Source organism: Temnothorax curvispinosus, unplaced genomic scaffold (genome assembly GCF_003070985.1).
Source record: "Temnothorax curvispinosus isolate PA1 unplaced genomic scaffold, ASM307098v1 QBEX01011751.1, whole genome shotgun sequence".
Classification (NCBI taxonomy): Eukaryota; Metazoa; Arthropoda; class Insecta; order Hymenoptera; family Formicidae; genus Temnothorax; species Temnothorax curvispinosus.
Window position 1 is genome coordinate 154,980 of NW_020221531.1, and position 23,258 is coordinate 178,237.

Here is a 23,258-nt window from a genome sequence, read left to right on the forward strand (position 1 = left end):
ATAGGCGGACGCGGTATATTACAGGTAGTGCATGTGCACTCGATAACGACGCGGTATTTAATAACGAACGCGGTATCGTTACTCGACGTGCTCGGTATATTACATAATATCTGTACGCTCGCGGATGCCGCGGTAATATGCGTGCGGGGACGCGTAACGTAGGATGTCAGATTTCCGGAGCCCCGGGGCGGCGGCAGCGAGAGCCCTCGTTGCGAGGCCGAGCGCGCTCGACCCCGCGCAACCGTGCCTTCGGGGTTAGTTCTGAGGGAGTGCGGGAACACCTGAGAGCTCTCAGTCGAGGCTCGGAGCACCGGACCTCGTTGGCGTGTTCCCTAGGAGTCGGGAATAGGTTTCGTCTTGGAAGCGGATCTTTAGACGAAGTCTCTTTTCTCGCCGGAGCGGCGGTTTATATACCCGCCCGGCGCGGCGGGTTTGCTAGGAGCGCCGATCGTCGCGCTGTGGTGGGGCGGCGCGGCGCCGCGCTCGTCCTCGGGGCGGCTCGGCTCCCGTCGTCGCTCGTCGGGAGGCACCGGTGCCGCGCTTGGCCCGCGCACACGGTGCGTTTTGAATTACGTTTAAAATGTGGGCGCACCGCGCCCTGGTCTTCGCCCGACTGGTTGTCGGTCGGGCGGCATCCGGCGGTTGTTAGCCGGGAACGATGCTTAGCGCACGGGGTGCATCGTTACACTTATATGTATGTGATTAATAATAAAACATGTTAATGACAAATAATAAATTACAAGAGCGTATTCTGGTTTGAAAGATCTTAAGGATGTTCTCCGGAAAATCGATTTTTTCTAGATTTTCTTGAAACTGTGAATATACATTAATTTATAGGTGTGTTTTATGTGTAGTATAAATTTTAGTACTTCTTGCGGTATTAAAAATCGAGCTTCTGAGCTACTGAGCTTCAAAGTTTTAACTTTTAACACGGAATTCCTATTCCGAGGTATTGTGAAACAGACATTTTAATAAATTGTGAAAAAAGTTTTTTCTAAATGTTTTTGAAAGACTAGTATATGATGCTTTATATAAAAATAGAAATTAATAATATGCGATAAGTTTCAATACCTTTGCGGTACTCGTTTTCGAGAAATACTTGTAAAGTACGCGATTTGAAGTTAACTTCTTATTTTTTAGTTGTTATATGTAATATTTAGTAAATTAACTTTAGTAAAATAAATTTTTCTTTTTAAGCATGAATATAATTTGAGTATGACTGGAGCCGGAGAAGGTCTTTAAAAATAGGTATTTTTCAGAAATTTTTTATAGGGGAACGAAGAAAGCGAATAACGTTAAACTTTGCATGTTTTTTTAATATTACTTTAAAAATCTATTTTTATTTTTTAAGTAAGAAAAATATTCTTTTTTTTTGTTACTTTTATGTTATATCTTGATCACTAAAATATGTAAGTATGAGAAACGAAGTAAATGATTCTAGCTGTTTTAGGTATCAGAAACGTAAAAACCAAAAATTTTCTTATTCAAAATAAGTGATATGGCTATCGTCTGAACTAGAATAAACATTTTCTTTTAATAAAATACTAATAAAATTTTTAAAAAAGTTATATTTTTAATAAAAAAGCCGCTCAGAATGGAAATATTGATTTAGTTCTAGTTCAGACGATAGCCACACTTCTCCTGCAGAATAAGAAAATTTTAGCTTTTTGCGTTTCAGATACCTAAAACAGCTAAAATTATTTACATCGTCTGTCATTTATAGTGACCAGGATATAACAGACAAAAGAGCATTTTTGTTACTTAAAAAATAAAAATAAATTTTTTAAATAAAGTGAAGAAAACATGCAAAGTTTAACGTTATTCACTTTCTTCGTTTCCCTATAAAACATTCATGAAAAATAAATATTTTAAAGATCTTTTAAATTAGAATATCTCCGTTAATAATTCTTTACATTCTCTTCCTGACGTGTGTGTGAAGCTATCGTCTCATTTTGCAGAAACTCACAAATTATTGAGAGTCCTGGCTTCCTTTTCAATAGTTCTAGAGTTCTTGATAGTTTAAACAAATAGTTCTGGCCATAAAAACGCGTCAGTACAAACTGAGACGCTATTATAGGTTCACGCAGCGTCTCACTTTGTCCTACACAAGTTCCACCACTGTATCTCATCAGATTTTGCAAGATCTATATGCATCTATAGTTCTATAACAGTTCTATAAAGAGTTCTGCCTTATAAAAGCAAAAAAATTAATTATAAGGTAAAAAAAAGAGCATTTTTGTTACTTAAAAAATAAAAATAAATTTTTTAAATAAAGTGAAGAAAACATGCAAAGTTTAACGTTATTCACTTTCTTCGTTTCCTTATATAAGTTAAAAAAAATTACAATGCAACGAGTATACCGAGTTGAGACGCCAGTTGAAATCTCGGAGTTCCGGTTTATGTAAAATATTTTTCGAGTAATTTTGAGCATATTGAAACATTTTTTAAAGAGATTCGAGCGTTAGAATTTTCGTGTTATATTAAAAAAAATTAATATTAACCGAAAAATAATTATGACAGAAGAAGATGAGACGCTGTGCGAAATCTCGGAGTTTTGGCTTATATAAAATATTTTTCGTATAGTTCTGAGCATACTAAAGCATTTTCTAAAGAGTTCCCGCCACTAGCTACGTTGTATATATATGTTTATTAACTTTAGCAAACACTAGCTACGTTGTATAATTTTTAAATAAATTAATACCGCTCGAAAATCAGGAATTTATCGAAAATAAGCTGAAACGCTGGCCATATTTCGACAGTTCTGTGAGTTCTGTCATAATTCTCGTGTAGTTCTGAACGTATTCTAACGTTGTCCCATTTTATTCTGGCAATAAGCATTATTTATTCATTTTTTAAATAATTTTTATCGCGAGAAAAACCCTATTCTCGATAAATTCCTGACTTTCGTGCGTTATTAATTTATTTAAAAATTATACAACATTGCCAATGCCCGGAACTCTTTAGAAATTGTTTTAGTATGTTTAAAACTCTACGAAAAATATTTTATATAAGTCAGAACTCCGAAATTTTCTACAGCGTCTCACCCATATACCCGCAAATGCGTCTTTCTTGGGAGATAAAAATTATTTAAAATATAAATAAATAATGCTTATTGTCAGAACTCTTTAGAAAACGTTAGAACACGTTCAGAACTATACGAGAATTATAATAGAACTGACTGTTACCCATGTGTATTGTTTATTTAAGAAAGTGTTTTTATTTTTATCCAATTATCCTTCTGTTGTTGCTCGTAATTTGGCCGCTTGAACATGCATTAGATAAAATAAATTTAATAAGAGTGCAAGAAACATTATAAACTACCATTTTTTTCTCAATATAGTTAATAATATAATTATTGGTATGCATTTAAATATTAAATTTAAAATTTATTATGCTAAAGTAAAGGTTTTTAATGTAAGACTTTTTTAGATAGAAAAGCATAGAACGGTGATTTCTATACATTATATACATTTACGAATTTTAGAGTTTTTATGTTTATAAATATTTATTTAATTAATTATATTTGCAATCTTTATATATTTATAAATTTTAAATGTATATACATATATATATATATTTTTTAAATTTATTTAGTTATAAATATAAAAGTTAAAATTTGTAAATATACAAGCAAATGTAACGTATAGCGGGTATAGCGTATCGTCGATTTGTCAACTCGAGACTTGGCACTCGGCGAGACACGAGACACGATACCCGAAATGCGTGGCATGTGGCATCGTGGTATAGCCGGCCCGTGCAAAGCGGCAACGTCACAGCTCAAGAGAGACAGCAAATCGTATGTCTGCCCTTCTCTCCCCGCTCGAAGCTTGCCGAGTGCCTAGACACGGACAGAGGAGGGGCTTGCGCGACCAGCATATCCCCTCCATCTGAGTAGTTCGGACACGAACCATAGCATGGATACAAACCCATGTATCGTTACCCGAGTCCTCTCTGATCGTTACCGAGCGTAACGCCGTAGTTGACGTCCATTTTCTCAGAGGGCAGATTAGGACAGACGTCCCCCGAAGCCGGATGGCCGCTCTCAGGTTTCTCTCTGGTACGGTAGTAAGTTCGATTGTGCGACACGAAAAGTGTAACGAAAATTTGACCAATAGGCGTACGGCGTTGGCGAGACGGTTCTTCTTCTGGCACGGTAGTAAGTTCGATTATGAAACACGAAAAGTGAAACGAAAATTCGACCAATAGGCGTACGAAATGAAACTTCTTTGGTACGGTAGTAAGTTCGATTGTGTGACACAGAAAGTGTAACGAAAATTCGACCAATAGGCGTACGAAATGAAACTTCTTTGGTACGGTAGTAAGTTTGATTGTGTGACACGAAAAGTGTAACGAAAATTTGACCAATAGGCGTACGGCGTTGGCGAGACGGTTCTTCTTCTGGCACGGTAGTAAGTTTATGCGACACGAAGTGTAACAAAAATTCGACCAATAGGCGTACGAAATGAAACTTCTTTGGTACGGTAGTAAGTTCGATTGTGCGACACGAAAAAACGTCACGAAATAGTGTCACGAAAATTCGACCAACAGGTGTACAAAGTGAAACTCCTTTTGGATCGGTTAGTAAATTCTATTTTGCGACTCGAAAACGCGTCACGAAAATTCGATCAGGCGTACGGCACTGGCGAGACGGATATAATGAGAACTGCGTGTAACACTATATTTTCGAGTTGCGGGCGGCTTGGAGTGACTAATTCCGTTGCATTGTTTTTATATTAATTTCAGAAAAGTTATGGCAAAGCCTTGCTTTCAGAAGTTTTACTTCTAACGAGCGTGGCGACCACACGTTTATTTTTTTTTGTTTGCAATAAGTACTAATTTTGCTCAAATTTTTTTTAATATTGAACAATTTATTTGATCAAACTGATGATCAAATAGATAGATTATCAGTTTCTTTCAAACTATTCAAATTTTGAAAACTCGTACATTTCTACGTTAAAATGTTCGAATAGGTTGACCATGTAATTCTTTCTCAAACTTTAATCTAAAATTATGTCAAATAATTCAATATACTTTATTTTATTCAGTGGAACCGCGGGTACAGTCGAGCATTATGGTGATACGGCCTGCATCATCTTCCATGATGGTCAAGTATTATGGGTGCCACCCGCGCAATTTATTGGCCTTTGCGAGCTGGATCTTCGTCTTTGGCCCTTTGATACTCAAGTTTGCAATATGACGTTCGGCTCCTGGACGTACCATGGCGAGCAAATCGACATGCGATTGAGCGAGACCGAAAACATGGTATGAAAAATGTTATTACATTTAATCACGTCTGTCTTTTAATTCAATTTTACACAGGATGCAAAAATTACGTCGCGATTTTCTCAGAAAAAATAGATAGATAGATAAACTGTTTATTTCTTGCTTTTCGGCATTGAAAGGGGGTATTACAATACAATTTTACAATAATGCCATATCGCTATCACAGTCCGCATTTAACAAAAAAACAAAAACGCCGCCGCGAATGCACAGAATTACATAAAGATTATACATACTTTAACGACTATTACTACGCCTGTCCTTTTCTACCCTATAATATAGTTTTTACTCTAAAACGCTCTTTGGTCGCTAGTTATATTTTCTGTTCTTATTTTAATAATCTTTTTTATCCAGCTAATTTCTTCTCCCTTCCTCGTCAGTAATTGCACCGTACTCATGTTACTTCTTATCTTTTCCCTACATCTTTGGTAGACGCTCTATTGTCTCAACTTCTTGTTGGCATATTCCACAAAGTATTTCCTCCTGATCTCGCCAAAAATTACTACTCAGTTCTTTGTTCCCGCATTTCTCAGAAAAATATATATTGTAAAATTTATTCTTAAATTTAAGATTTTGAATCCTTATTTATTTTTTTATTTATACATTCCCTATTGAGAGAAAGGACAGTTAATAATAACAATGATGTACAGGTTATACAAGAGATATTAAGAAAAAAGATTTAAGATCCGGAATAAGATGCAGATTGCATGTAAACAAAAGAAAATTTGACTTTTAGTCCCAAAATCCGATTAAAGATCAAATTAAAATTGAAAAAACAATAACGCATAATTTTTGTAAGTAGAATTATTAAGAAGTAATGGTAGTACATTTAAGAAATTAACAATTCCAGTGAAAAAGTAAAAATAATTAAATTTGTTATGTGTAGTTTCATTTTTCAAAAAATCAATTTAAAAAAATTCAAGTTTCTACTTTTTAATATTTTTCACTTTTTAAATTTAGATAATTCTTATTTATCTTCTGAAATCCTACCTAGTTTAACAGTGTCTATTAAGATGTTAATTTTCCAATTGTTAAACACAACTTTTCAAAAAATAAAGTATAACAAAATTTTATAATTAGTGACTCAATTTTACATGTCATTTCAAAAGTCTCTCTCTCTCTCTCTTTCTCTCTCTCTATCTATCTATCTATCTATCTATCTATCTATCTATCTCTCTATCTATCTATCTATCTCCCCCCTTCCACTCCCCCCCAGATTGTAAAATCAAACAGTTCTTTCTGCAAAAATAACCATAAAAACTTTTTGTTTATATAGATTAGTTAATATATATAATATAAAATAAAACTTTACAATTTATTTTTTTAATGTTATTATTTATTTGATGATATCATATAATGTAATGATATTAAGATAGCGATTTACAATAGGAACGCATGTACGTGAAAAATGCAGGGTGGAAATTAATGGACTTGAGCAAATCGCGTGAATCAGTCGTGTATTCGTGTTGTGCGGAGCCATACATCAATCTCAATTTTAAGATGACTTTAAAGAGGAACTCGGCACTTTATTGCAGTATATTGCTGATGCCTGCTGCCGGTGTGTACCATTAATTATTGTATAGATAGCGTTAATGCTCAGTAGCGGTCGCGCATGTTCTATGAAAACAAAATGAATTGTTTTAATTGTCTAATCATTTCAATTGTTTTTTATTTTACAAAATAATGTTACAAAAATAAAAGTTCTACAGTTTTTAGGTGGAAATATGATATTTGCAAACAAAGTTTTATAAAATGCGTTATTTCATGAGATATTAATATATTTTTTTAAATAAAATTATGTATTTTTTATAAATCAATTTTGACATAAAATATAAATAATATTCTATTATTAATTTAAGATGTTTCATACTTTATATTAAAATCAAAACAAAGTATAAAATATCTCACAAACTATTGATTTTAAAAGTAGAAATTTTAATGCAGAATAATTATGAAAATCTAATTGTTGCATGCCTTATTTCTCTTTTTTCTGTTCCTAAGAATATCAAACTTATATTTTAAATATTTTCTTCTAAAATAAAGAACTATGAAATATTAAAGATAATATATTAAAAGTATACAGATTTTTTTTGCTTATTGTTAATTCATTATCTTCTACAAATTTTTTATTACAACAAATATTTTTGTCACAAAAATTTACCATTTATTTTACAATATTGTACAATATTTTACACAATGATATAATTTCAGAGATAGTAGCCTGGCCCAGTGTTGTACATTAAATTGTAATTGAATAAATTTTTATTCGATTACGAATAACGAATAATTTTTGTATTCGTTATTTTTTGTTCGTTGATTGAATTATTTATTATTAAAATTGTTCGTTACTTACAATAAAACATGTTTATTCGTTATTTGTATTCGTTATTTTTTATTTGTTAATTGAATTATTTATTATTAAAATTATTCGTTACTCACAATAAAACATATTTATTCGTCATTTTTATTTAAAAATAGAATAAAATATATAAAAATTTTTGTTAACAAATAATAATATTTTGTGAACGTAAAGTTATAATTTATTAATTAGTATTTTTAATCTATACATGTAAAAACAAATATCCTGACTGATTCATCAACACCCAGCCCAAGCCCTTATAAACGTAAGAAACATAAAATTTAGGGAATACCTATATTTCTTCTACGTAAGCATCCGTAAGAAGGGATTTTTAGAAATCTGCCGTTTAAAGGGATGAAAAGAGGTAAAATGTGTGTTACTGTAGCGAAGCACGGGTATTAAGCTAGTATTAAATAAATTAAAATAAAAAAATTAAATAAATTTACAATTAATAAAATAAAAATAAAAAGTTCTAAAAAAATAAAAAATATTAAAAGAATTAAAAATAAAATAACTTTAAAAAGTATAAAATAATACTAAAATTAATAATTACTAAATTAATTTGGCGCCGACTCCAAAAAATGGAAAGGAATTCTTTAAAATATTATTAATTTGGCGCTGGCTTCAAATAATTGAAAGAAATTCTTAAAAGTATTATTTCATACTTTTTAGAGCTTTTTTTTTTTGAACAAAACAAGTAACTTTTTTCGCCGGTAAATAAAATTCAAAACAACAGTCGTTTTTGTTTGACTCAACTGGCCAAATTGATATATTATACTTAAACTCACGACGTTTCGATCATAATTTCGATCCTTTTCAAGTGAGAAGAGTAATTACGCAATCAATCCGCATAATCCGGATATAATAAATCCATTACATCGCTGATATCGTGCTCTAACTACATCATGCATACGCAAAGCTAAAAAGTAAAAGTCGGCATTTACAAAAATGAGCTCACGTTAGTCAAAAAGATAAACTGATCAGGAGTCAAAAGTTAAAAAGAATAAAAATATATTAAAATACAGTAAAAAGGCTTACATATCTTGTGCGTCGAGACAAAATATAAAAGCAGTATATATAGCGTGAAAAGAGAAACGTCGCAAACCATATCATCAGAGAACACATCCGGACAGTATAACTGTCAAAGTCACACTGAATATAACAGACATAATCAGCGAATGACAAGATGTGTTCAAAGATAAAAACGAGCAGAACCAAAACAAAAAGTGCAGACTAAGTAGCACCGATAACGCGGTTGTAAGGCCCAGGCAGATTTTCAGTGTCCTTTTGAAGATTGATTGTGCAATCATACTTTTTAATAAAAAAAAAATGAACGCGTGGTCGCCACGCGCGTTAGAAGTGAAACTTCTGAAGACAAGGCTTTTCCATAACTTTTCTGAAATTAATACAAAAACTATGCAACGGAATTAGTCACTCCAAGCCGCCCGCAACTCGAAAATATAATGTTAAGGCCGGTTTTTACACGCAATGATTGGTGGCGTCAGGCCGCGCCAGTCGACTAACGCCAGTAAAAATGCAAGTGTAAACACTTGATACAAACTGGCGCTAGTAATGTGGCGTTTACTGGCGGTTATTGGCCAAAGCATATAACCTCAAAATTTGAGGTTATATGCTTGCTGTCATTTACCGTGTGTTTAATAAATGTTAAATATTTTCCATATTATACGCCAATCACTGTGTAAATACTTGTGAGTTTGCTAGTCGGTTCTGGCGCCAATGAATGCCAGTCAGTTGGCGCCACTAATCATTGCGTGTGAAAACCGGGCTTTACACGCAGTTCTCACTATATCCGTCTCGCCAGTGCCGTACGCCTGATCGAATTTTCGTGACGCGTTTTCGAGTCGCAAAATCGAATTTATACTTACCGATCCAAAAGGAGTTTCACTTTGTACGCCTGTTGGTCGAATTTTCGTGACACCATTTCGTGACGTTTTTTCGTGTCGCACAATCGAACTTACTACCGTACCAAAAAAGTTTCACTTCCGTTACACTTTTTCGTGTCGCGAATCGAACTCACTACCGCGCCTAAAGAAGTTTCACTTCAAAACATTTCTGCGATTTCTCTTTTCTTAAATTGTCTCTCTTTATATAAAATCTCAGGTTGATGCTAATTAAAATCATGATTGTACGTGAGACGGTACTTACTGACCACTGAATGATTGTCGACATTCTTCCTAATATTGCAGAAATGTTCCTTGATGTGTGTCTCTAAGTGCCTTTTTGTTTGTCCAATGTATGTAGCGTTGCAATTTGCGCAATTAATTTTATAAATCAACTCAGTCTGCTTAACCCTCAGGGTACAAACTATAAAAAAGTTACGTTTCGTACGGACATGGGTTAGCCTAACCCGGCGACTTTGATTGACTGTATATCGGGCTGTAATTTGTCAATTAAAACAAATTTTTTTTTCTTTGAATCGGAAATTTTCTCAAAAATACAATGGCGTTGATAGATTTATTACATTACTTGTTTAAACAAAGATACATTTGAAAATGTAAACCATTCTCAAAAAATTTTTATGAAAATTCACTTTTTTTTTTAAATTGCACAACTTTATGAAGAAAAAAGATATCGACATTTTTTAAGTCGCGTTTGAAAGCTAAAAAGTTGTTCTTTGAAATGGCTGAATTCGTTTTTTGATTTATTCCAAAAAGTATTTTTTTTTTAACTATGAAAATACCCGTTTTTTTGCGATAGCGTATAACGTTACTTGCTTGATTTATCGTAATAACGCAAAAAAAAATATCTTAAAGTAAAAATAGTTCTTTTGTATGTTGTTGATTAGTATAATATAAATAAATATCAAAAATTGAAATAATATTAACATGCATGCACGGATACGTTATGCTGGTATGCTACAGAGCATCATTTTGAGGTTAGAATGCACAAAAGTATATTAAAAATAGTAAATTATACATACCAGAATACTTAAAAAAAAAAAAAAAAAAAAAAATTTACTGCAGCAAATACTCGAAAAACACAAAAATTTTTTTTTTAAACACGGATTTTGTAACGTTCCGTATGGACTGGGTGTAGACTACCCGAGTTCAATTTTCAAAATCGTATAACTTGAGCACCAAGCGTAGACTGACGCTGCCCCTTGGCGCTCACATAGTAGCTACCTCAAAGATTATTCCCCCTCGGTACGGACCCCCACCATTCACTTCCTTTGAAATGACGCTATTTTCAAAATTCGCTCGGGTTACGCTAACCCAGTGTGTACCCTGAGGGTTAAGATTCTGTAGTCTATCTTTTCCTTTTCTAATAACGCAATCCAATTTCTTCGGAATGGTGAGAAGTACTCTAAATTTAGCGTCACGCATTAGAAAAGGAAAAGATAGACTATAATACAGAATCTTAAGCAGACTGAGTTGGTTTATAAAATTAATTGCGCAAATTGTAACGCTACATACATTAGACAAACAAAAAAAGCACTTAGAGACACGCATCAAAGAACATTTCTGCGATATTAGGAAGAATGTCGACAATCATTCAGTAGTCAGTAAGCACCGTCTCACGTACAATCATGATTTTAATTAGCATCAACCTGAGATTTTATATAAAGAGAAACAATTTAAGAAAAGAGAAATCGCAGAAATGTTTTTTATTAAAAAGTACGATTGCACAATCAATCTTCAAAAAGACACTGAAAATCTGCCTGCGATTTGCAACCGCGTTATCGGCGCCACTTAGTCTGCACTTTTTGTTTTGGTTTTGCTCGTTTTTATCTTTGAGCACATCTTGTCATTCGCTGATCATGTCTGTTATATTCAGTGTGACTTTGACAGTTATACTGTCCGGATGTGTTCTCTGATATGGCTTGCAATGTTTCTCTTTTCACGCTACATTGCTTTTATATTTTGCCTCGACGCACAAGATATGTAAGCCTTTTCACTGTATTTTAATATATTTTTATTCTTTTTAACTTTTTACTTTTTACTTTGCGTATGCATGATGTAGTTAGGGCACGATATTAGCGACGTAATGGATTTATTGTATGCGGATTGATTGCGTAATTATTCTCACTTCTCACTTGAAAAGGACCGAAATTACGGTCAAAACGTCGTAAGTTTAAGTATATCAATTTGGCCAGTTGGGTCGAACAAAAACGACTGTTTTTTATTTAAAAAATTTTTTTTCATTTTTTTTAGAGCTTTTTTGAAGTCGGTTTTATTTAAAAAAATTTTATTTTATTTTATACCTTTTTAGTGCGTTATTCAATTAATATAAATAAAAAATAATAATTTATTATTTTTTACTTTTGCTTGTAATTATTATTGCATATTTCCTTACTGCTCCATATCCTGATGTCCTAACGCAATATTTTAGGTACTAAAACCTTCCTAAAGGATTGCTCTATAGGACAGTGAAAATCGCATTCAAATCCGTTTGGTAGTTTTAGAAAAGATCGTGGACATACATATATACTCGCCGAATTGAGAACTTTTTTTTTGAGTCGGTTAAAAATTTATTTCAATAAAAACCTAGGTAAATATTTAAAATAGGATCTTTTCCAAATTTTGACATTTTTTTGCGGCTCTCTTGGTAAAAACTTTTGTATGACTCTGACAGTGATAATCAATCAGGGAAGCCAGAAAAATATGTACCTTACTTATTTCTTTATCTATTTTTTTTTTTTTTAAGTATCGTTCAATTTTCCACGCAAACATTTAATTTTCTTTTACTTGAAAGTACACATGTAGGCAGGGGAGGGGCTACCGCCTCTCCCCCGCAAGCAGGAATGGTTGGGAGAGTGGACCTCGGTTCGCGTGGAAAGTTGAAAACTTGAACCGTACAATGATAGACCTCGTTTCGCCTTATAAGCAGGGATGGGGTGGAGTGGGGTGAACCTCGGTTTGTGTGGAAAGTACAATGCTGTCCAGAGAAACATTCACGCAAACCGAGGTACCCCCCATCCACCCCCGCTTGAGTGGGAGGGGCGGTAGCCCCCCCCCGCCTACATATGTACTGTTTATACACACATATCAGCACTTTCCTCAATATTGACACAAACTGTTTGACACCGAAGTGACACAACAAAATAGACATGATTCACAAATCACTACTGGTTTTTTTCAGGACCAAAATCGGTCCTTTTAAGAGCCACTATATATTTATAATGTCAGAAGATCCGGAAAACCAGGTCGGAAAAAATAGGTAAAAAAATAGGTAGGGTACATATTTTTCGGGCTCCCCCAATTGATTATCACAGTCGGAGTCACAACAAAGATTTTTAGAGAGCCGCAAAAAAATATCAAGATTTGAGAAAGGCTCTATTTTAAATAATTACCAAAACCTATGTCATTAGTTTTAATTAATAAAATAAAAACCAAAATATAAAAACCAATTTTATTTATTAATAGAAAAAGAAAAATGTAATGAAAAAGGTACATAATCAACTTTAGTTCCCAAAAGTGTAGATTTCAGGATGTTAGTTGATTTAAAAAATTATTATTTAAAAGTAATTCTTATCAAAATTTATATTTCTTACTAGTTTTTTTTTTGTAAACCCCTTTACCGATCATTGCCCAAATCAATTTTTGACGAAATTAAAGGGCGCAAATCACCACGAATTGCGCATAGTCTAACTCCAGCTTAAGAGAGATAAATATGATAAATTTGAAGTTGGAAAAAAATTGTTACCCGGAAAATTGTAAACTCTCTCACAATATTGCGTCCGTAGCTCGCTCGCGTGCATTTCCTCGCGTCCGCGCCCCCTCACTTCCGTATTTGCAGAAATTATTAACACACACAGGCTCACGGTTTAGAACTGATTTAGAATATAATTTGTAATTAGAATACAGCATAGCTCGCGTTACGTTCGTTTGACTTGAAAGTTCAACTTCGAATCTCCTTGGCAACCGTTTGTAAACAATAATTCGTTGTAATCCTCTGAAGCAGGCGCCAGACGATACGCGATTCGTGATTCGCAACAGCTCGAAATTTGATCCATTTGATCCATTCAAGCTGTATAATTTTACATCTTGCTAATTTTTCTGATCTCCATCACATCACAGTTTTACTAGGGGTATATATAAAGAGTAACTGTGCCAAAGTTGGTCCAGATCGGTCAAAGGGTTTAAGAGTGTATAAAAAACAGACATACAAACATTCTATTTTTCACATTACAGTTTTTCTAGGGGTGTAGAGTCCATAAATGAGTAGGTCGCGGTCAAAATTTTGGCAACAATTTCCAGAAAATTGATCCATTAATGAAAAATTAAACCCATTGACGTTTTAAAACATTCTGAACACATTGGCATCAAAAACCGATTCCATTTCTACCGCAAACTACTCATTCATTAATGAACCGTTTTCTGGAAAACGAAAAAATTGAACCCATCGTCATTATTAGAAAATACTTGATTAATTATTATCATAAAAATACCTTGTAAACCGGTATCCATAAAAATCGGTAATAAAACAGTTATTTGTGTAACAAGTGCTGTAAGATAGAAATTGGACGTGCGGGTGATCGCACTTGCCTCCGGCTTGTGCGTCCACTCCGCACGTCCAATTTTCAACTTAACACACGTGTTACACACGCTATTTTATGTTGCAAGTGCGTGGAAAGTGATCTATCACGCACGCGTCGCGTGCGTAATGGGCCACTTTCCATGCACGTGTGACATAAAACTGATTTTGTGCCTATATTTTGCGCGCAGGGGTAGAGAGAGTAACCGTGCCAAAGTTGGTCCAGATCGGTCAAAGGGTTGAAGAGTGTATAAAGAACAAACATACAGGCATTATATATATAGAGATTTGATACATTTTTATTTAAAAAAGCTTTCAGAAGCACATGTTTTTCAAACATACTGTCTGATAGTCGATGAGATTTGGCTGTATTAATCGTCGTAGCAAATAAAATTATAAATTTGAGTGATTTTTTTTTATAAACCAACTAACATTCTGAAATCTACACTTTTGAGAAACTAAAGTTAATTATGTTCTTTTTTCATTATATTTCTTTTTTTCTATTCATAAATAGAATTGGTTTTTATTTTGTTTTTTATTTTATGAATTAAAGCTAATAACACAGGTTTTTATTAAAATAAATTTTTATTTTTATTTTATTAATTATAAATTTATTTGATTTCTTTATTTATTTAATTTCTTTAATTTATTTAACATTAAAAATACTAATTAGTAAATTATAACTTTACGTTCACGAGTAAAGTGAACTTTAAATTTTTATTGGAGCGCATTATTTTTCGTAATCAATTTTTTTTTATTCGTTACATTTTTGAATAAAAATTATGAATTACGAATAAATTATTTGTGATTCGTCTTATTTGAATAATGAATAATTGAGTTATTCGTTATTTATAAATAACAAATAAATTTATTTTATTTGTTATTAATAAGGTAAGGAATAAATTTATTTTATTCGTTATTCAGAATAAATTTTGCCCAACACTGCCTGGGTCATGGCAATCCCTAACACGACCGTTCCTAAGTTAAACGACTGTGGTGAGATTAGATCCAAACTTATCACAGGTTGGATCTGAATTTTATCCAGTCAACAATGTTTACGATATATGAACTTTCAGCTATAGCTTTCCTGGTTCTGGTCACGTTTTGGTTACCACCTCAAAGTGAAATGAAGATCAGCGTTGCGGCCTGTACTATATTAATCATCGCTGTATTTTTAGGCTATCTCGGCCTTAAAATACCATTAACCGCGACCCCTCCACTCATAGGTAGACTAATGCAAAACTCTAATTCCTTTGAAGCCTTCAATTATTTTCAGTTACACTTTAAAGAAAATAAATGTTATTTTACACTACAAAACTGTTGAATCTAGCAAGATAAAAATAGTCAATTTGTTTATATTCTGTATTATGTATGATTTTTTCCATTTAAGATAATTTCGTTAAAATAGATTAAAATTGAGATATAGATTAATGTGAAGTTCATAAGTTTGAAAAAGGTTTTGAGGAAAGATATAATTTATGTAGTTAATCTTGAAAATAATAAATAAAAAATGAGCTATTCTCTCTCTATATTTACATTAACAGAAAAATGTAGTTTTTAAATTTCAGTATCAAAATTTTTCGATAATTAAATAATTCAAGTATTTCAAATTTAAAATTTGAATTAACAATGTTTAAACTTTTTAATACAGATAATTTTATAACATAGACATATTATAAAAACTATATTATTAGATATATTTTTATACATGTCATATAAAATATTTAATTTACATACACATTTTATATAAATACATACAGGGTATTCTATTTTAGACAATTACCATTCAAAATTTCTATTCTTTTTAATTTTAGAAAAAATATATTAGACAAAAGTTGTATGGTTTAAAGGGACAAATAATGGTGAAATCAATTTTCAAACAAATCTATTTCTCAAGATTAGGTAAAGGTTACCTTCAATTTTTTAAATGTACCAGACATCACAAACGCGCGGTATGCGCCGCGCACACTATTTATTTTTAATATTTCACTGTTACATTAACCACACAACTGTTAAAATATGCCATAACAGTCGCTCCATGAAGTAAGCGCAACAAGAGAACCAATCGGCATCGCGGAAAAGCGACAACAATACTTCGATAGATTCGAGTATTGATGACATGCTCTTTTTAGAAGAAGAAGATAATATCCCATTTTTTATAACAGAATTTTGTAGCTAATGTTGAGATGTTTTCAAAGATTGATTATGGTTAATATTTTTGTTGAGAACTTGCGGAGATATGACATCGCGTATCTTTCGACATCGTCGGTACTGGAATTACACAAAGTGGTTATACGTCTATAGCGGAGGTTGCATTCCCAGACAGCACAATGTCAGGATTTGGAACATTATTTTATCTGGGTTTTTTAAATTTATCTATTTGCGTAGCAAAGGTACATAATAGTTTAGAATCTTAAAATATCACGAAAGTAATGAATCGTGGGGTCTTACCTACGCGTATGTCCTGTTACCTTTACTCGCGCACACATATACATATCCATCCACACACACGTTCGCGCAAGCGTGCACATGCACGCTTAATCGACACAAGAAAGATATAAATTCGACCGTACAATCTCCGCGTGGAGGTAACCACCTTGTGTAATTCCAATGTCGGCGGTATCGGAAAATACATGATATCTCCGCAAGTTCTCAACAAAAATGTTAACTATTATAGATCTTTGAAAACGTCTCAACATCAGCTACAAAATTGTTATCAATATTTTGGGGCATTTCATTTCAAAAATTGAAAGTGACTTTCATGTGACCTTAAAAAATAGATTTTTTCGAAAATTAAATTTACCATTATTTGTGTCGAGACCATATAACTTTTATCTAAAACGTACATTTATTTCTAAAATTGAAAAGAGTAAAACATTTTGGGGGTAATCATTTAAAACCTGTATACAGGGTGTTCCAGATTTTTCTGTACAAACTTTAGTAGTATGTTCTGTGAGCAGAAATAAAAAGAAAATGTTGTATAAACTACCGCTCATTAATTGTAATAACCCCCAGATTCGTTGATTTTTCTGTAAAGGTAGGTTTTCATGGGCAGTGAAATGCAGCAGCAGTGAGCAGCAGTTTAGTAATTTCCTAGAAATGTTTGACTCACTTTCGGCGCAAATTTTTGCTGCTCATGAAATTGGTCCTATACAGCCAATACTGAAGCCTGAATTTCGAGCAGCAAAAATTTGCGCCGGAAGTGAGCAAAACATTTCTAGGAAATTACTAAACTGCTGCTCACTGCTGCTGCATTTCACTGCCCATGAAAACCTACCTTTAAGAATGATAAACATGATACGTGTGTTTTGCACAGAAATGAATGCACCTGCTGTTATAAACACTTTCAACACTTGCATGCATCGTATTTTTATATATTACTAGACACTACAGACGCGCGCTTCGCGCGCGCTATTTAGCTTTAACATTATGCTATTACTATTACATTATTAACTCCTTGATACACACAACTGTCAAAATATACAATGACAGCTGCAAATGAAGTAAGCGCAGCAAGAGAACCAATTGGCATCGCGGAAAAGCGACAACAATAAACTTCACATCTCCTTTTTAGAAGAGGATTTATATAAAAATCCTTGAAAACTGTAGTTTAAAAAAACGGGGCTAATAGCCGGATAGTGTCTGATTCCTGAAAATAAAGAAAATACGCGCGCAAAGTCAAGTTAGGTAACTTTAGCATTTCTGTGCAAAACACATATATCATGTTCATCCTTTACAGAGAAATCAAAGAATCTAAGGGTGTATTGAAATTAATGAGCGGTAATGCAGGTCTCAAAATGTTTTATTGAAAAATTTAGGACACCTTGTACATACATACATATATTGTAATTATACCTAATTCTAAATATTTATTTTTTACTTTTTAAAAAACTAGAAAATATAAAATCTATGTAATAATTAATAAATGTATAGAATTAAATTATGCGATATACTTACTTGCATTGCATGTATTAAATGCATTACAAGCAATCAGATAAAATATTTATGTTCTGTTTTTTTTTTAGCAAATTTTACATTATTTCCTATAAAAATTGCGAGAAAAATTGTCATTAATTAATGTCTGTTATTTTACAGTTTACTTTTATAGTGGCTGCCTCTGTCTAGAAACAATATCTTTGACATTATCAATAGTGGTAATCAACATGTCAAAGAGGGTTTATTGCAAACCACTTCCACGAAATATTAGGTTATGCTTGTTAAGTTGGCCTGGAAAACTATTAGGACTTTCCGATCTCATAAGTTTGGTAAGTAACGTTAAAATTCTCTCAAAATTATATTTATTAAAAAATTTTATATAACTTGCATGCAACTGCTTAATTTTAAACTATTCATTTCAAACATTTTATCATAATTACTTATTTTTAAGTGTATTTCTAAAGCATATTTTACAACATATTAACACTATTTAATACTATGACAATTATTTTAAATATAAAAACACTACACTAAAACAAAATAAAATAATGCTGTACGTTGTAAGAATAATTTAACTTTTTAACGCTTTACATTTTACAATTTTGCCAAGAATGACATTGTATGTACTATCAACGTGGACTTGGCAATCGAGTCAATCGTCTCACACACGCACACGCACACGCACACGCACACGCAAGTGCACACGCACACGCACACAGCAGGAGCAGTCTTAATGTATATTTTATTATATTACTTCAAAAAGGCAAATTAGAACTTTGCAAGAATAAATGGAGGGATAAAAACCACAGTGGTGTAAGTCAAACTTTTTTAAATATTTTCTCGTGTGCATAGATGCAATTTATGTAATATTGTACAGAGTGCGAGACTAGAGTCAAGCTCAACAGGGTCTTCTTTCCCCGTTAATTTTTCCAAGCCCGTTTCCTTGGCAGTGGTTTCGCTGGATAGTAGATAGGGACAGTGGGAATCTCGTTAATCCATTCATGCGCGTCACTAATTATAGATGACAAGGCATTTAACTACAAAAAATTTGCCTACCGCTTTATTACAATTATACAACGTTATTTATACATATTACTATATATACATTAGTACCTACAACTAAGGGGAGGGCATATTATGCCTGTTAGGCAGGCAGCACCTAGAGGGGGGGGGGTATTAAGGGACTTAGCCTATTCCGCGGCGATGTTCCACCGATGTTACAGCGTTAAATACTCAGAATGCAGCCATACTTCTTATCAGAACCCGTGTGGGTATTATCTTAAGGTCTTGAGACTTAAGAAATCCCAACCTGCGCAGCTCTTTAGCTGAGTTTTCACTCTAGATCCCTCTCCATGATAAAGTGGCCAATGCGGTTACCACTTCTTGCGCGTCGTGCTCTCTTCGTATAGCCTCTATAACTGCCGGATAGTTGTAGTATCACGTCTTCCTTCTATGCACGTCTTCCAGATCTGTTTGCTCGCTTACTACCTGCGCATCTATCACGACTGCGTCCGAGCAGTGCCACTATATCTGGCTTCCTAAGGTCCTCGGTAGTCTTGTAATGAGGTTCCAGAAGTACCTGATATCCTCCTCTAGGGATATTCCGGGCGATGTAGGTCACTACAGCGTCGTGTCTCTTAACCTTGTTCCCGTAAGTCTTATGCTGTATAACACATGGTTCAGTGTCTCCTGCGTCAGGCATCCTGCACGACATCGCGGTCCTGCGTACTTCCCCCCGTTGTCCGCGATCTTGTTGGCATGGCACCAATCCTGATTCTGTGGCAGTTGATGTAGTCTTTTTCAGTTAACATCTTACTACCGTCTGCTACCCATTGGTGTTGGTGGGGTGTTTTTGCGGAAGTCTTGAGTGCTCCTCCGTCTACTGAGACATATAGCTTGTCGGCCCAGCGTTTCACGATCATCCCTGGGTTATTGTACAAGGTCTTATGATCTGTGATATGTCTCTTACTTGCCCAATTCATCTTCTGCAAATCTTATAAGTCCTTGCTGGCCAAGAGTTCTTTTGACGGCTAACAATCTTCCGCGTCTCTGTACTGGTGCCGTCCATCTCATTGATGGGATGTCGAGACCTCCATCTTTAATGCGTGAAAGTACGCATTAGGCACATCGTGTGGTAGTGTCTAGAGTTATTCCTATAATAAGAGTTAAGCCAATGTGGTAATAATTTTTTATGTGTTTCGCCATATGTTTCAGCCAAGTTAGTGGGAGTGAGACAAGTTATAAGTGGGAGTGAGAAAAAGCTATCATGGTCGCCATATGTTTCAGCCAAGAAATTAGTGGGAGTGAGACAAAGCTATAACGGCGTCTTAACGCTTATTATAGAAACTCTAGTAGTGTCAACCATCTCCTAAGGGCATTTTTCACTAGGCGATCCACCTTGTTCAGTGTCCCCAGTGTGACTGCTCCCAACGCTAGCTGGTGATAGAGTTTCGGCATCACCACAACTCTTAGTGCGAACAATCTCTGTTGCGGTTTTAGCGGAGCTCTTGTAAGCGACCTCAGCATTGTTTCCAAGATTTGGACTGGCCGGCATCTTTTCCTTCTCTCCGGCGTAAAGTGAATTCCCAGATATTTCCATTCGCTTGATCTGGTTAGACTTGGAAGGGGTCGTCCGTTACACTAAAAATTGATGCCATTGTCTACCGTCTTCCCCAAATGCGGTACCGCCCTAATAGCGATTGTCATGCTCTTGTCTGGATTGATGCTTATTCCACATTCTGCCAAGTATTCTGTCACGATGTCAATGAGCCTTTGCAGCTCTTCCACAGTGGCTGCAAAGAGCAGCAGGTCGTCCGCAATTGCTACCGCATTTTTTGGAAGATTCTCTAGATGCGCACCTATTTCTTCCGGCAGTTTCTTAAGCATCAGATGTGTGATCGCGTTGAAGATGATCGGTGACAATGGGTCACCCTGCCGAACGCCTCCTGTTGGGTGTATATACGGAAAGGTCCAGCCATCCCCTTCCAGTCTTGTTACTGAGGCCGCATAGACCCTAGACAGGTACTTTACCATCGGGGCGGGAACACCAAGAGTCGTTAGGGTGGCCACGATCGCCGCATAAGTGACCGAATCGAACGCCTTACTGACATCCAGAGAGGCCAGATATAGCGATCAACAATATCTTCTTTGCAACCTTAGCAGGGTATCTAACAGAAAGGTGTCTGCGTATCCATCCGTAGACCTGAACTGACTCTTCTAAGTCCAGAAGAGTCTTCATTCTTTTGGCTAAGATCTTGTGCAGACCTTTAACCAGTACAGACGGGATGGTGATGGGTCGGAAGTCTCTCGGCTTGTTTGCGTCCTTCTTCTTAGGTAGGAAGACTGTCCTGGAGCGCAGAAGATCCTGCGACAGTTTTCTCTGTACCACATCAGGATATTATATATTCTCAGAAGCACCTGAGCTGGAATTGTTCTGAAGAGGAGTACCGAGACTCCGTCCGGCCCGCGGTTGAGGACCTGACAATTCGCGCAATTTTTAAATCGGGTTCCGTGATTGGCGCCTATAATCCTTCCACAACAGGCGCTGTCTCCGTTTGCAGGGCCATATCAGTCTGTGTTGTCATCACCGCAGTCCAATACGGTTTCATGAATTTCCTTGGGGGTTGTGATATGGCACCTATCTGGTCCAACACTCCATTGATACACCGGAGACAATCCCTGGTCTAGAGACTCTGGGTTGCTCCGTATTTTCTGCGCCTTGCCTCCCTCTTGTTTCTTGGGCCACCAAGGGCCCAAGAAACAAGAGGGAGGGAAGGCGCAGAGAGTCATAATTAAAAGAGTCATAAGATACTCCCATCGTTTACCCGCGCTTGCTTGAATTTCTTCACGTTGACATTCAGAGCACTGGCCAGAAATCACATTGCGTCAACTCCCGTGAGGGCCATCGCAATGCTATGTTTTAATTAGACAGTCGGATTCCCCTAGTCCGTGCCAGTTCTGAGCTGAGCGTTGAATGGCGGCCGAAGAGGACGACCACGTCGGTCGTGATTGTGCAGATTGCATTTATGCACACGAAAAAATATTTTAGATGCAATCTGTACAATATATAAATTGCATTTTGCACACAAAAAAATATTTAAAAAAAATTGACTTACACTGTGGTTTTTACTCCTCCAAATATAAAAACATTAACTTCGATTTAATTATTTAGAAATCGTTAATTTTTACTACGCGTAACTAGTTTGACAAACAAAAAACGATTTTAAATAAATATATCCCGGGAAAAAGAATTAGATCTGCCGAGGTATAACCAGATCTGGTTCATCAGATCTGGCCAGATATTATTTGATCTGCAAATTGTCTCTATCTAGCCAGATCTGAAAAAATATACATTTGATCTGCCGAGATATAATTATTTACTGAATGTATCCTGATCTGCTCAGATATAATTAAAAATTATAAAGGGATATAAAATGTTATAAAACCATAAATATATCAATTCAATTCGAAATTGTGTGCCACTTTATTATTAACGTGCGATACAACTGATGATAAAAGTTGTACCGTACACTTGATTTATATACCGTTCTTATACTATCGTTTGTCATATTTTATATACGAGAAACGGATCTTATCGAATCCCATCTATCGGATAATCTGACATTTGCACAGAGTATAACAAAAAGGTCGGGATACTGAATTATCTCGGAAAGATGACGTTTTCGGAAGAAATGTTTTATACAAAAGTTGTAGGATACCAAGTTATCCATTATGTGGTGATATTGATTTGACCTTGAATGATCTTGGGGAAGTCATATAAAGGTCACATTATGTTTTTTAACGAAAACCGCTATTTTTTATGTCATATGCTTGTAACCCTTGTCGAGACGTTTTCAAAATACTAAGATAAAGCTTTCTTTCGTTAAGAATTTCCTGAAATATTTTAAATTTTTACCGAAATTCGGTTACATCCATAAGATTTCAATCCTTGTTTTTTTTAATTTTGACTGCGTCTTTTATACTTTGTTCGTCTATTGACTACGCCTTATACTCGACTTCTTTTTTATTATCTTTGTTAATCTTCGTATTTGACTTTATGTAACTTTTAACGCTGAAGAGGACACGAATAATGTGTCAAAACGTACGTTAATATATATATATTTATTTTATAAATTGTTTGCGCTTTGATTACCGCGCTTGGCTCTAATTGCCTCTCCTATTCACATTT

At 34.6% G+C, this 23,258-nt stretch overlaps 1 protein-coding gene across 1 annotated transcript in view; it reads left to right on the top strand.

Annotated features, from left to right (window-relative positions):
- Positions 1-23,258, top strand: part of LOC112461770 (acetylcholine receptor subunit alpha-like 1) — a 42,929-nt gene that overhangs the window by 14,035 nt on the left and 5,636 nt on the right. Inside the window, exons 5-8 of the mRNA XM_025027148.1 lie at positions 5,046-5,262; positions 6,670-6,838; positions 15,211-15,360; positions 18,230-18,399. Of these exons, the coding sequence (XP_024882916.1) occupies positions 5,046-5,262; positions 6,670-6,838; positions 15,211-15,360; positions 18,230-18,399 (706 nt within the window). The remainder of the gene's footprint in view (positions 1-5,045; positions 5,263-6,669; positions 6,839-15,210; positions 15,361-18,229; positions 18,400-23,258) is intronic.